At 52.7% G+C, this 14,636-nt stretch overlaps 1 protein-coding gene across 1 annotated transcript; it reads left to right on the top strand.

Moving 5' to 3' along the window:
- Nucleotides 1-67: 67 nt before the first annotated feature.
- LOC102417822 lies at nt 68-13,846 on the top strand (the record flags this gene model as incomplete). Its single annotated transcript, XM_014450768.1, has 7 exons — nt 68-176; nt 2,796-3,046; nt 5,398-5,506; nt 6,290-6,540; nt 8,813-8,921; nt 11,268-11,518; nt 13,738-13,846. Coding segments are annotated over 7 exons (1,189 nt in total), but the record flags the coding sequence as incomplete, so codon positions are not given.
- Between the last annotated feature and the right edge of the window lie 790 nt (nt 13,847-14,636).

The following is a 14,636-nucleotide window of genomic DNA, read 5'->3' as shown; positions in this document are numbered from 1 at the left end:
AGCAAATCCCCAGGTGGAGCTGCAGTCCCCTGTGATCTGTCTCACCTTCCTGGCTGTTTTCTTGCAGCTTCGTGAAGAGCCCAAGCCTGGAGACCTGATTGAGATTCCCCGCACTGGCTCCTCGCACTGGGCCCTCTATGTGGGCGATGGTTATGTGGTCCACCTGGCTCCCCCAGGTAAGGGGGGTTGAAACTGTAACTCTCCAGAGATTGTTTACATGATGAGAATAATTCAAAGCCAAATACCACCCTGGGAACCCATGTGGGTTCTCCCTGGGCGGGGCTTGTGCTCACTGCACATCCCTGTCCCTTGGGGGCATCTCAGTGGTCCCTCAGGTCCTGACCCAGCAGGGAAAGAGGTCCGTGGGCCCCAGGGAAGCTGGGCTGGGGCCGCATTGGACGCTCTCCAGCTCGGGCCCGTTAGCTGGGCGCCCAGACAGATTTCCCTAAACCAGCAGCGTCTCTGGGGGTCCCGGTCTCAGGAAGGGACTGCCTCTCAGTGCTGTGTCCTGTTGCTCAGAGGATGTCACAGAACAGGGCGCCCTGAGAGGCTTTCCTGAACACCCTCCACGGAGCAGCTCTCCCAGGTCACACATCACAGAGAGTCTCACACAGACGCACATGAGCACCTGGAACCTTGATGGACCGCAGGGACAGCAGGAGCAGGATGACAGCCGGTCAGAGGAGCAGGCAGGCCCCACACTGTGTATCGTCCATGAAAGAAAGGTGCTGGGATGAGACCGCGCACTGGGAGCACAGGGGCTGGTGCCCTGCAGAGCAATGGCACCCACACCTCGGACAGCAAGCGTTTGCATTCTCGCTGGACAGAAACCGTCTCACGATCAGAGGAATCTGCTTGTCACTGACCAGGTTCTGTACGCTGTCACCTACACTGACAGAGTGGAAAACTGTCAGAATGGATGGCAAATAGTAAGCGAAACCCACCTAATGCAGACGACACTTAGGAGGCTGGGAACAGAGAGCGTGAGTGTGAGGACCGGGTCCTGCTGTGTGAGTGCAGGTGGTGTTTCCTCAAGGACGGGTGCAAAGTGCAGCCTCAGCCTCGAGACTCAGCACATAAAGGGAGCCAGCTGGTTCACCTGCTCTTTTTTTAAATTTTTTTTATTGATTAAGTTATTACATATGTGTCCTTGTCCCCATGTTACCCCCTATCCCTCCACTCAACCCCCTGTTTTCTGTGTCCATTGGTTAGGCCTATGTGCTTGTATACAAGTCCTTTGATTGATCTCTCCCCCTTATCCCCACCCTCCCCCACCTTCCTTCTGAGGTTTTATAGTCTGATAGATGCTTCTCTGTCTCTGGAACTGTTTTTGTTCATCAGTTCATGTTGTTCATTATATTCCATAAATGAGTGAGATCATGTGATATTTATCTTTCTCTGAGTGGCTTATTTCACTTAGCATAATGCTCTCCAGTTCCATCCATGCTGTTGTGAATGGTAAGAATTCCTTCTTTTTTACAACAGCATAGTATTCATTGTGTACATGTATCACAGTTTCCTAATCCATTCATCTACTGATGGGCACTTAGGCTGTTTCCAAATCTTAGCTATTGTAGATTGTGCTGCTATGAACATAGGGGTGCATATATCCTTTCTAATTGGTGTTTCTAGTTTCTTGGGATATATTCCTAGAAGTGGGATCACTGGGTCAAGTAGGAGTTCCATTTTTAGTATTTTTGAGGAAACTCCATACTGTTCTCCACAGTCTGCATTCCCACCAGCAGTTCACGAGGGTACCTTTTTCTCCACATCCTTGCCAGCACTTGTCATTTGTTGATTTGTTGATGATAGCCATTCTGACAGGTGTGAGATGGTACCGCATTGTCGTTTTAATTTGCATCTCTTGGATGATAAGTGGCTTTGAGCATGTTTTCATATGTCTTTTGGCCTTTCTCTTGGCTTTTTTCAAAAAGTATCTATTTAGGTCCGTTGCCCATTTTTTGATTGGGTTGTTCATCTTCCTTTTGTTAAGTTGTATGAGTTTCCTGTAAATGTTGGAGATTAAACACTTATCGGTGATAACATTGGCAAATACGTTCTCCCATGAAGTGGGCTTGTTGTTTTGTTGATGGTTTCCTTTGCTGTGCAGAAGCTTTTTATTTTGATGTCGTCCCATTTGATTATTTTCTATTTAGTTTCCATTGCCCTAAGAGTAGTATCCTGCTCCTTAGTTCCCTCCTCTTAGAGAGCAAAACCCAGGCTCCAGGCTCAATGGGATTTGGACGCCACCAGCTGGAAGCGCTGTGTGGACTCTCCATGTGGCCAGAGCTGGGCCAGAAAAGGCTGATGATGCCTCAGGGTCCAATATCAGTTGCTGAACGGAGATGATAGTATTTACCATGAAATTCAAAAGGAGAATAAGTGAGGGAATATATGAAATTTGCGCAGCAGAGTCTGAAACACAGTGGGAGTAGAACAACTTTGATCTCTTTCTGAAACACACAAGTGCAAAGATGAACAAATACAATTTACTACCATTGTTTACAATGGATAAGCTATGGACCAGCCAATAATACAGATTTGGTCAACTAGATGATGTTCATTCATATAATGGAACACAGTTGCAGCCACTAACCATCACAACATTGAGTAACATGAAAAGTATTCATAGCTCGTTAAGGAAAAGAGCAAAATCATTGAATTCTCCAATCACATTGGTGAAGGGACAGAATCAAAGCTCAATAATGTGATCCCCTGGCCCTTCTTCCGTCTTGTGTCTTCTCTCCCTCCCTGGCCTCCCCTGCAGTTCCTGATACTCCTGTGTCTGATTCTAGGGGAGAACTCTGAGGCTGGCGCCCCCACCGGCATAAGGGTGGTGAAAAGAGAGCTCCTCATGGAAGTGGTGGGAAACTGCTCCTATAAGGTCATCAACCACTTGGACCACCAGTACAAACCACGGCCCATAAAGGAGATGCTCAATGCTGGGAAGGAGATGGTTGGTAAGGAGATGGAGTACAGTGACCTGAGCAGGAACTGTGAGCACTTTGTCACGGATCTGAGATATGGCAAAGCCCGCAGTCGGCAGGTAAGGCCTTCTCTGGGGGCTCCCTCTCCCTTCTGGAGGTCTGCTTGGAATGGGGGTAATGGGTCTGACTAGCCAGAAGAAAAATTACCCTGAATGATGCAAACATGGGCTCCTGGGGTTCCACTGGCTGGGAGTTAGGTGTTGAGAGCAAAATTCAGGTCTGCTTCTAATCCACTCTGGGTCTTTGGACAGTGCACTTCCTCTCTGGGCCTCAGTTTCCCCATGTGCAGAAGGAGGGATGTTTGGAGGAACTCTGGGGCTCTGGCCACCTGTATCCCTTTAGGATCCTTCGTCTCTAAGATCCACCCTAAAGGCAGCTCGTGATGCCCAGTGTGCTGTCAGGGAAAGTCTGGGCCAACCCTGCACCATGACACGTCGGCTAAGGCTCCAGGGAGCCCTCTAAGGAGAGATGCTCAAGGTCTGTGGCCTATGTAAGGGTTCAAGAAGGTTCTTAAGAGAAGACATTGTGCAGCCAATTCCAGCTGAGTGTTCTTGGGCAAGTCTCCCAATCTCTCTAATCCTCACTCCCTATGTGAAGAAATGGGTGCTCCCTCCTACTCTATGCAACCCAATAATGTAAGATCTGGGCACAGCTTTAACCCCTTCCTCCTTGCCCTTTTACCAACACAAGGTAGTAGGGATTCAACCCCAGTGGTCCCTACTCTTCCTTCTGAACCACAGCACCTCCAGGGCTGGAGGTCCAGTGACTGGGTCTTAGGGGTACCTAGGTGGAGGAGAATAAGAGGGGGAGAAGGAGTTTGGAATAGAAATTAGGGATTTCATGCTCACATGGGGTGTTTGAGGTGATCATTTAGATACCCAGGTAGCAGTTGGACGTGTGAGTCTGGAGTTAAGGGCTGAGGTGGGGCTGAAGATAGAAGTTTCCTGGAGGCACTTGGGAACAGTACACAGAGCACAGTGATCCCTGAGGCCATGGTTTCCCATCTTCTCCCCTCAGCTCTGACACCACCTCCCTCTGCAGAGCTGGAGCCCAGGTAGAGCATGAGCAAAAGAGCCATTCCCACTTTCACCCCCAGAGCTCTGGCCCTAGCAGCCCAAGAGGGAAGCCCCCTCCCCTATGAACCCCAGTCACCAGCTAATGGCCCGACCATGGAGCTTCACACAGGCCTTGGGGTGGGTGGGACAGAAGTCTGGGGGTTTCTCAGGAAAACATGGGGTCACATAATTGGGAACAGGATGGTCCTGAATAAAGTCAGGGATGAAAAATGAACAAAGAAGTGAATTCCAGAGAAGCTTCCAGGCTAAATGACCACTGTTGGATGTTGGCATGGAATGAGGGCAAAGGGAAGCTGGCCCCTGGTCTCAGATTGGGCGGCCTGGGGTGAGCGCTGCAGGAGATTAGCTGAGGTCAGACACACACAGGAAGATAAACTGAAAAATTCTCAAATCAGGAAGCTGTGGTGCCCTGGGAAGGACACTGAGGAGCAGGGAGGAGGTGATAAGATAGGAAGGGATGAAAGAAGACCATGGTGGGGCAGAGAAGACCCAGTGCAGCCACTGCCAGCTGAGTGTCCCTGGGCAAGTCCCTCTCCCTCTCTGATCCTCAGTTTCCCCAGCTGAGCACATGGGTGCTGCTTCCTTCCCCTGGGCTTGGGAGGATGGCAGTTATGGGGGAAATGTGCCCGCAGAGCCTGCTGGGGGACTGTGAGCCCTGTCCCCAGGGCAGGAAGCTGGACAACAACAGGAGGGCCTTCTCCAATGCTCAGGTGCCCTCAGGATGCTGTCACCTGCTGTCTGTCAGCTCAGCATCTTCAAGGGTCCGTGTACCGGGGCTGGGAGGGCAGAGTGTGAGGTGGTGGGTGTTGGGGCCATGCACAGCCAGGGCAAACACAGGATGGAGACATGCGGGTCAGTGTGTGAGAGCAGAGAAGCTCAGACTTACCTGGACAATGTTGTGGGGGATGGGCCTGGGCCCCAGCCTCAGGGAAGGAGGTTTACATACAGGCTGTTGTGTTAACACCCTCCAGACACATACACACTACACCTGCATATGCAAGTCTGCATCCTAGTGTGAATGTACGTACATGAAACACACAAAATACCTATACACAATACACACAGACACACATACAGTACATACACATTCTGTACAAATCTTCACTCTTGCAATGCACAAGGATATTTTTCCAGGCTTCCATTTACTCACAAGGCAACCTCTAGAAGCTACAGCAGGCTGAGGACCTCACAGGGGACTAGAGTCCTCCACACACACACATTCTTCCCATGGGGTGAGCATCAGAAAGCAAATCCCCAGGCGGAGCTGCAGTTCCCAGCCCGGGCCTCTGCAGCTCCCTGAAATCTGTCTCACCTTCCTGGCTGTTTTCTTGCAGTTTCGTGCAGAGCCCATGCCTGGAGACCTGATTGAGATTTCCCGCACTGGCTCCTCGCACTGGGCCCTCTACGTGGGCGATGGTTATGTGGTCCACCTGGCTCCCCCAGGTAAGGGGGGTTGAAAGTATAACTTCCAGAGATTTGTTGACATGATGAGAACAATTCAAAGCCAAATGCCACCCTGGTAACCCGTGTGGGTTCTCCCTGGGCAGGGCTTGTGCTCACTGCACATCCGTGTACCTGGAGGCATCTCAGTGGTTTCACAGCCCCTCACACAGCATGGAAAGTGGTCCGTGGGCCCCAGTAAAGTCGAGCTATGTCAGCATTAGGAGCTCTTCAGCTCCCTGCTCTTGAGCTGGGCGTGCTGAGAGATTTCATTAAAACACCGCGTCTCTGGGCCCCACAGTCTCATAAAGAAGAAGGATCAGTGACAGTGGCTGGTCAACTAGATGATGTCCGTGCATATAAGGGAGCACAATAGCAGCCACTGACCATCACAGTATTCATTACCTTGAAAAAGTATTCATATCTCATTAAGTAAAAGATTAAAATCCGTGAATCCTCTAATCCAGTGGTTCTCAACCTGTGGGTCGCAAACAATGAAAATATATCCTGCATATCAAATATTTACATTACAATTCATAACAGTAGCAAAATTACAGTTATAACATAGCAACAAAAATAATTTTATGGTTGGAGGTCACCACAACATGAGGAACTGTATTAAACGGTTGCTGCATTAGAAAGGTTGAGAACCACTGCATCACATTGGTGAAGGGACAGAACCAAAGCTCAATAGTGTCATCCCTGGCCCTTCTTCCCTGTCTTGTGTCTTCTCTCTCCCTCCCTGGCCTCCCCTGCAGTTCCTGATACTCGTGTGTCTGATTCCAGGGGAGAAGTCTGAAGCTGGATCCCCCACTGGCTTAGGGGAGGTGAAAAGGCAGCTCCTGGCGGAAGTGGTGGGAAACTGCTTCTATAAGGTCAACAACCACTTGGACCACCTGTACAAACCACGGCCCATAGAGGAGATGCTCAGATCTGGGAAAGAGATGGTTGGTAAGGAGATGGAGTACAGTGATATGAGCAGGAACTGTGAGCGCTTGGTCACCAATATGAGATACGGCAAGGCACGCAGCCGGCAGGTAAGGCCCTCTCTGGGGGGCTCCTTCTCACTCCTAGACATCTGCTTGGGGGAGAGGGGAGGAGAGGGCTTTGCATCCAGAAGAAAAACTTACCCTGAATGATGCAAAATTATGCTCTCTGCTTCCTGCTGGCTGGGATTCAGGATATCTGAGAAGCAATCTCTGGTCTGTTCCTGATCCACTAGGGGTCTTTGAACAGGTCACTTCTTCTCTGGCCTCAGTTTCCCCATGTGCAGAAGGAGAGGATGTTGGAGGACCTCTGGGGCTCTGGCCACCTCTATCCCTTTAGGATCCTTTGCCTCTAAGACCCACCCTAAAGGCAGCTCCTGATGCCCTGTGTGCTGTCAGGGAAAGTCTGGGCCAACCCAGGACCATGACAGGTCTCCTAAGGCCCCAGAGAGCCCTCGGGCAAGAGATGCTCAAGGCCTGTGGCCCATGTAAGAGCTCGAGGACATGTTATGTAAGGTCTGGGCACATCCTTACCGCTCTCCTCTTTCCCTCTTACTAAAACGCAGCTAGTAAGAGGCAGGAGCAGGATTCAATGCAAAGTGCTCCCGGCTCTATCTGCTGAACCACAGCGCCTCCAGGGCTCACAGCCCCTGTGATTGGGTGATGGGCAGCCTGGATGGAGGAGATGATAGAAGGAGGAGGAGGTTTGGGAGGGAAATTAATAAGGATTTGATGCTCAGGTGGGATGTTAAGGTGACCATTAGACATCCAGGTGGACCTGTTGAGTAGCAGCTCGACTTGTGAGTCTGCGGTTCAGGGCTGAGGTGGGGCTGAAGATAGAATTTTCCAGGCTGCACTTGGGAACAGTACACAGAGCACAGTGATCCCTGAGGGCATGCTTTCCCATTGTCTCCCCTCAGCTCTGCCACCACCTCCCTCTGCAGAGGGAGAGCCCAAGTAGAGCCCAGACCGCAGAGCCATTCCCACTTTTACCACCAGAGCTCTGGCCCCAGGAGCCCAGGCACCAAGCCACCTCCCCTATCCTTTCCCTTTAGGACCAAATGGCCCCACCATGGAGGCTCACACAGGCACTGGAGTGAGTGGGGCAGAAGTCTGGGGGTTTCTCAGGAAAACATGGGGTCACATAATCGGGAACAGGATGGCCCTGAATAAAGTCATGGAGGAAAGATGGACAAAGAAGTGAATTCAGAGAAGCTTCCAGGCTAAATGACCCCTGTTGGATGTTGGCATGGAATGAGGGCAAAGGGAAGCTGGCCCCTGGTCTCAGATTGGGCGGCCTGGGGTGAGCACTGCAGGAGGTTAGCTGAGGTCAGACACAAACAGGAAGATAAACTGAAAAATTCTCAAATCAGGAAGCTGTGGTGCCCTGGGAAGGGACACTGAGGAGCAGGGAGGAGGTGATAAGGAAGGAGGGAGGGAGGGAGGAAAGGGGACCAGGAAGGGTCGGGGCAGAGAAGACCCAGTGCAGCCACTGCCGGCTGAGTGTCCCTGGGCAAGTCCCTCTACCTCTCTGATCCTCAGTTTCCCCAGCTGAGCACGAGGGTGCTGCTTCCTTCCCCTGGGCTTGGGAGTGTGGCAGTTATGGGGGAAATGTGCCAGCAGAGCCTGCTGGGGGACTGTGAGCCCTGTCCCCAGGGCAGGAAGCTGGGCAACAACAGGAAGGCCTTCTCCAATGCTCAGGTGCCCTCAGGATGCTGTCACCTGCTGTCTGTCAGCTCAGCATCTTCAGGGGTCCGTGTATGGGGCTGAGAGGGCAGAGTGTGAGGTGGTGGGTGTTGGGGCCATGCACAGCCAGGGCAAACACAGGATGGAGACATGAGGGTCAGAGTGTGAGAGCAGAGAAGCTCAGACTCACCTGGACAATGTTGTGGGGGATGGGCCTGGGCCCCAGCCTCAGGGAAGGGGGTTTACATACAGGCTGTTGTGTTATCACCCTCCAGACACGTACACAGTACACCTGCATATGCATGTCGGCATCCTAGTGTGTGTGCATGTACATGCAACACACAACATATCCATGCACAATACACACAGACACACATACATTACACACACATTCTGTACACATCTTCACTCCCCCAATGCACAAGGACATTTTTCCAGGCTTCCAGTTACTCACAGGGCAACCTCTAGAAGCTATAGCAGGCTGAGGACCCCACAGGGGAAAGGAGTTCCCCAAACACACACACTCTTCCCATGGGGTGAGCATCAGTAAGCAAATCCCTAGGTGGAGTGGCAGCTCCAGCCCGGGCCTCTGCAGCTCCCTGAAATCTGTCTCACCTTCCTGGCTGTTTTCTCCCAGTTTCGTGCAGAGCCCAAGCCTGGAGACCTGATTGAGATTTCCCGCATCGGCTCCTCGCACTGGGCCCTCTATGTGGGCGATGGTTATGTGGTCCACCTGGCTCCCCCAGGTAAGGGGGGTTGAAACTGTAAGTCTCCAGAGATTGTTTACATGATGAGAACAATTCAAAGCCAAATGTCACCCTGGGAACCCATGTGGGTTCTCCCTGGGCAGGGCTTGTGCTCACTGCACATCCCTGTCCCTTGGGGGCATCTCAGTGGTCCCTCAGGTCCTGACCCAGCAGGGAAAGAGGTCCGTGGGCCACAGGGAAGCCGAGCTGCGCCCGCATTGGATGCTCTCCAGCTCCGGCCCGTTAGCTGGGCGCGCAGACAGATTTCCCTAAACCAGCAGCATCTCTGGGGGTCCCGGTCTCAGGAAGGGACTGCCTCTCAGTGCTGTGTCCTGTTGCTCAGAGGATGTCACAGAACAGGGCGTCCTGAGAGGCTTTCCTGAACACCCTCCACGGAGCAGCTCTCCCAGGTCACACATCACAGAGTCTCACACAGACACACACGAGCACCTGGAACCTTGATGGACTGCAGGGACAGCAGAAGCAGGATGACAGCCAGTCAGAGGAGCAGGCAGGCCCCACACTGTGTATCGTCCATGAGAGAAAGGTGCTGGGATGAGACCGCGCACTGGGAGCACAGGGGCTGGTGCCCTGCAGAGCAATGGCACCCACACCTCCGACAGCAAGCGTTTGTGTTCTCGCTGGACACAACCGTCTTACGATCAGAAGAATCTGCTTGTCACTGACCAGGTTCTGTACGCTGTCACCTACACTGACAGAGTGGAAAACTGTCAGAATGGATGGCAAATAGTAAGCGAAACCCACCTAATGCAGACGACACTTAGGAGGCTGGGAACAGGGAGCGTGACTGTGAGGACCGGGTCCTGCTGTGTGAGTGCAGGTGGTGTTTCCTCAAGGACGGGTGGTAAATTCAGCCTCAGCCTGGAGACTCAGCACATAAAGGGAGCCTGCTGGTTTGCCTACTCCTTAGTTCCCTCCTCTTAGAGAGCAAAACCCAGGCTCCAGGCTCAATGGGATTTGGACGCCACCAGCTGGAAGTGCTGTGTGGACTCTCCATGTGGCCAGAGCTGCCAGAAAAGGCTGATGATGCCTCAGGGTCCAATATCGGTTGTCAAATGGAGATAAGAGTATTTATCATGAAATTCCAAATGAGAATAAGTTAGAAAATATATGAAACTAGTGGCGCGGTGCACGAATTTGTGCACAGGTGGGGTCCCGCGGCCCCACCCTGATGGGGGCCCATTGGGCAGGGCCGGCCGTGGGGTCTAATCGGGAAGCTATAGCTTTCCCCCAGCTGAATGTAATTATTCTTTACGGATGGCACAAAGACAACCCACAACAGAACAGTTTTGCTTTCTCGTGCCATGAGATGAAGTTGTTTATGTGTTGCTTGCACACGTATATCAAGGTGAATGATGACCCTTGGATGATTTTTGCGTTCTTCCCGGGGCTCTGCCCTCAGTTCCCAATATGATCTTCATGTCTGTTTGTTTAAAAGTTTTTCTGTTTGTGAATGTGCCTACCCTTCGCTGTTGTTCCTGGCAGCCTGAGCGACCTCTTTGCCACCGCTTTTAAAGAGAAATTGAAAGCTCCCCAAATCTGCAAGGCACCGCAATATCACAGAATCCCCACCCAGCCTCTCTACATTCCTAGCAAAGGGCCGCCATCCCCTTAATGCTTAGGTCGCCCTTTTGGCTATTTTGGAAGGTCTCCTACGGCTGCGGGCCGTGGAGGGAGAATTCCACACTTGGCTGCAGGGTTAGCAGAGCCGTCTGGAGACTCTGGTTGGGGACAGAAGGGACTGATAATTATTTTCTTGTGCTTTCACTACATTCACATGCACCAGGGAGCAGGGAGTGATTTAGGGGTGGAGGGTGGGGTTTAGGGGAAGGCCAGCTTGGGGGGGCGGTGCCGCCTGGGTGAGGGGCCGGGGTTGTTCCGGTCGTTCTGCCATTCGGTCGCTGTACTTTTATTACATAGGATGATCACAGCAGAGTGTCTGAAACACAGTGGGGACTAAAACAACTTTGATCTCTTTTTGAAATATACAAGTGCAAATATGAATAAATACCATTTACTACTGCTGTTTACAATGGATAAGCTATGGACCAGCCAATAATAGGGACTTGGTCAACTAGATGATGTCCACTCATATCATGGAGCACAATGGCAGGGGATGACCATCACACCATTGATTAACATGAAAAGTATTCACAGCTCATTAAGGAAAAGAGCAAAATCACTGAATCCTCCAATCACATTGGTGAAGGGACAGACAGCAAAGCTGAATAGTGTGATCCCCTGGCCCTTCTTCCCTGTCTTGTGTCTTCTCTCTCCCTCCCTGGCCTCCCCTGCAGTTCCTGATACTCATGTGTCTGATTCCAGAGGAGAACTCTGAGGCTGGCGCCCCCACCGCTTTAGGGGTGGTGAAAAAGGAGCTCCTTGTGGAAGTGCTGGAGTACTGCTCATATAAGGTCAACAACTATTTGGACCACCTGTACACACCACGGCCCATAAAGGAGATCATCAAGTTTGTGAACGGGTTGGTTGGTAAGAAGATGGGGCAGCCGGATAAGAAAATGAACTGTGAGCACTTTGTCACGGATCTGAGATATGGCAATGCCCTCAGCGGGCAGGTAAGGCCCTCTGTGGGAGGCTCCCTCTACCTTCTGGGGATCTGCTTGGGGTGAAGGTGACAGGACTATGCATCCAGAAGAGAAACTTTCCAGGAATGAGGCAAAATTATGCTCCCTGCTTCCTGCTGGCTGGGAGTCAGGATGTCTGAGATCAAATCTCAGAACTATTCCTGATTCACTCGGGGTCTTTGAACAGGTCACTTCCTCTCTGGCCTCAGTTTCCCCATGTGCAGAAGGAGGGAATGTTTGGAGGACCTCTGGGGCTCTGGCCACCTCTATTCCTTTAGAATCCTTTGCCTCTAAGACCCACCCTAAAGGCAGCTGCTGAAGCCCTGTGTGCTGTCAGGGAAAGTCTGGGCCAACCCTGGACCAGGACAGGTCTCCTAAGGCCCCGGAGAGCCCTCGGGCAAGAGATGCTCAAGGTCTGTGGCCCATGTAAGAGCTCGAGGACATGTTATGTAAGATCTGGGCACATCCTTACCGCTACCCTCTTTCCCTCTTATTAAAACACAGCTAGTTAAGAGGCAGGAGTAGGATTCAATGCCCAGTGCTCCCTGCTCTTTCTGCTGAACCACAGCACCTCCAGGGCTCACAGCCCGTGACTGGGTGATGGGCAGCCTGGATGGAGGAGATGAGGGGAGGAGGAGCAGGTTTGGGAGGGAAATTAAGGATTTGATACTCAGGTGGGGTGTTGAGGTGACCAGTTAGACATCCAGGTGGACCTGTTGAGTAGCAGTTGGACCTGCAAGTCTGGAGTTCAGGCTGAGGTGGGGGCGGAGATAGAAGTTTCCAGGCTGCACTTGGGAACAGTACACAGAGCACAGTGATTCCTGAGGCCATGCTTTCCCATTGTCTCCCCTCAGCTCTGCCACCACCTCCCTCTGCAGAGGGAGAGCCCAGGTAGAGTCCATATCACAGAGCCATTTCCACGTTCACCCTCAGAGCTCTGGCGCCAGGAGCCCAGGCACGAAACCCCTCCACTTTCCGCCCCATTATGACCAAATGGCCCCACCAGGGAGGCTCACTCCGGCCCTGGAGTGGGTGGGACAGAAGTCTGGGGGTTGGTCAGGAAAACATGGGGTCACATAATTGGGAACAGAATGGCCCTGAATGAAGTCATGGGGGAAAGATGAACAAAGGTGGGAATTCCAGAGAAGCTTCCAGGCTAAATGACCACTGTTGGATGTTGGCATGGAATGAGGGCAAAGGGAAGCTGGCCCCTGGTCTCAGATTGGGCGGCCTGGGGTGAGCACTGCATGAGGTTAGCTGAGGTCAGGCCCAAACAGGAAGATAAACTGAAAAATTCTCAAGTCATGAAGCTGTGGCTCCCTGGGCAGGGACACTGAGGTGCAGGGATGAGGTGGTACAGCAGGAAGGGATGGAGGGAAGGGAACCAGGAAGGGGCGGGGTAGTGAAGACCCAGTGCAGCCATTGCCAGCTGAGTGTCTCTGGGCAAGTCCCTCTCCCTCTCTGATCCTCAGTTTCCCCAGCGGAGCAAAGGGTGCTGCTTCCTTCCCCTGGGCTTGGGAGGGTGGCTGTTTGGGGGGAAATGTGCCAACAGAGCCTGCTGCCTAAGTGTGTGAGCCCCACCTGCCCCCAACCTGACCAGTGCAGGAAGCTAGGCAGCCACACTAGGCCCCCTGGAAGGCTTGGTGACTGGTAGGGTGCTGTCATTTCCTGTCTCTCTGGTTGGCATCTCCAGGGGTGGGTGACTCCGGGCTGGAGGAGGCCCGTGTTGCAGCCAAGCACAGCCAGGCCAGAGGCGTGATGGAGACATGAGGGCAGTGTGTGAGGCCGAGACGCTCAGACTCACCTGCCCCACGTTGTTGGGGATGGGCCTGGGGCCCCAGCCTCAGGGAAGGGGTTCTACATGCAGCCTGTCATGTCATTACAATCAGGACACATGTGCATCCCACCTGCATATATACGTCTGTATCCACTGTGTGTGTGCATGTATGCACAACACACACACACACACACACACACACACACACACACACACACTCACATCCTATGCCACCCAGACCGTGCTCCTTTCTCCATCCCAGAAGTTCGTTTTCCCGGGTTCTAGCTCCTGGTTCCCCTCAGAAAGACAAGGTATTCCCTGGGTGACAGATGATGAACAGCAGCCTGGGGTCCCCAGGCCGTGCTGCAGCTCCTGCCAGGGTCTCTGCTGTTGCCTGGCAGCCTGTCTACCATCTCTGGTTTTCCTCTTACAGTTGGTTGAAGATCCCAGGCCTGGAGACATGATTGAGATCTCTCACAGGCTCTACCGTGACTGGGCGCTCTATGTGGGCGATGGTTATGTGATCCATCTGACTGCTCCAGGTAAGGCCTGTTGGAAGCAGGATTCGCCAAGGCTTTGTTAATAAGATAATGAGAGCAGTTGGAATGAAAGCCCAGCACAGGAGCCTGAGTTGGGAGACACGTTCTCTCTGCGCAGAGCTCACGCCGGGCATAGTCCAAACCCAGCCCCTGTGCCCACAGGGTCCACAGCCGCTGGGCTGCTTCAGCACCTGGACCCGCAGGCAGGGCTGGCTCCCTCTGTACCTGGGGCTCCGATGATGTGACTTAAAGCAGCAAAATTCATCAAGAGCTCACAGTCCAGGTCTTACACAGGAAGCGCCCTCCGTGTTGTGGTTTTCGAAAGTGCATGATTTCACAAACTCGGTGTCTTAGTATTTAAAATAGACTAGAGGCCCGGTGCACAAAATTCATGCATGAGGGGTGGGGGGATTATGTGTCTCTCAGCCCAGTCTGCACTCTCTCCAATCTGGGACCCCTTGAGGGTAGTCGGACATCCCTCTCACAATCCACGACTGTTGGCTCCCAACCGCTCGCCTGCCTGCCTGCCTGATTGCCCCTAACCACTTCTGCCTGCCAGCCTGATCACCCCCTAACCACTCCCCTGCCAGCCTGATCAATGCCTAACTGCTCCCCTGCCAGTCTGATTGCCCTAACTGCCCTCCCCTGCTGGCCTGGTCACCCCTAATTGCCCTCCCCTGTTGGCCTGGTTACCCCTAACTGCCCTCCCCTGCCGGCTGGTTGCCCCCAACTGCCCTCCCCTTCTGGCCTGGTCGCCCCCAACTGCCCTCCCCTGCAGGCCTCGTCCCCCACA

Source organism: Myotis lucifugus, unplaced genomic scaffold, assembly GCF_000147115.1.
Source record: "Myotis lucifugus unplaced genomic scaffold, Myoluc2.0 scaffold_3644, whole genome shotgun sequence".
Lineage (NCBI taxonomy): Eukaryota > Metazoa > Chordata > Mammalia > Chiroptera > Vespertilionidae > Myotis > Myotis lucifugus.
Note: the sequence above shows the minus strand (reverse complement) of the source record. Positions and strands in the feature narration are given on the sequence as shown.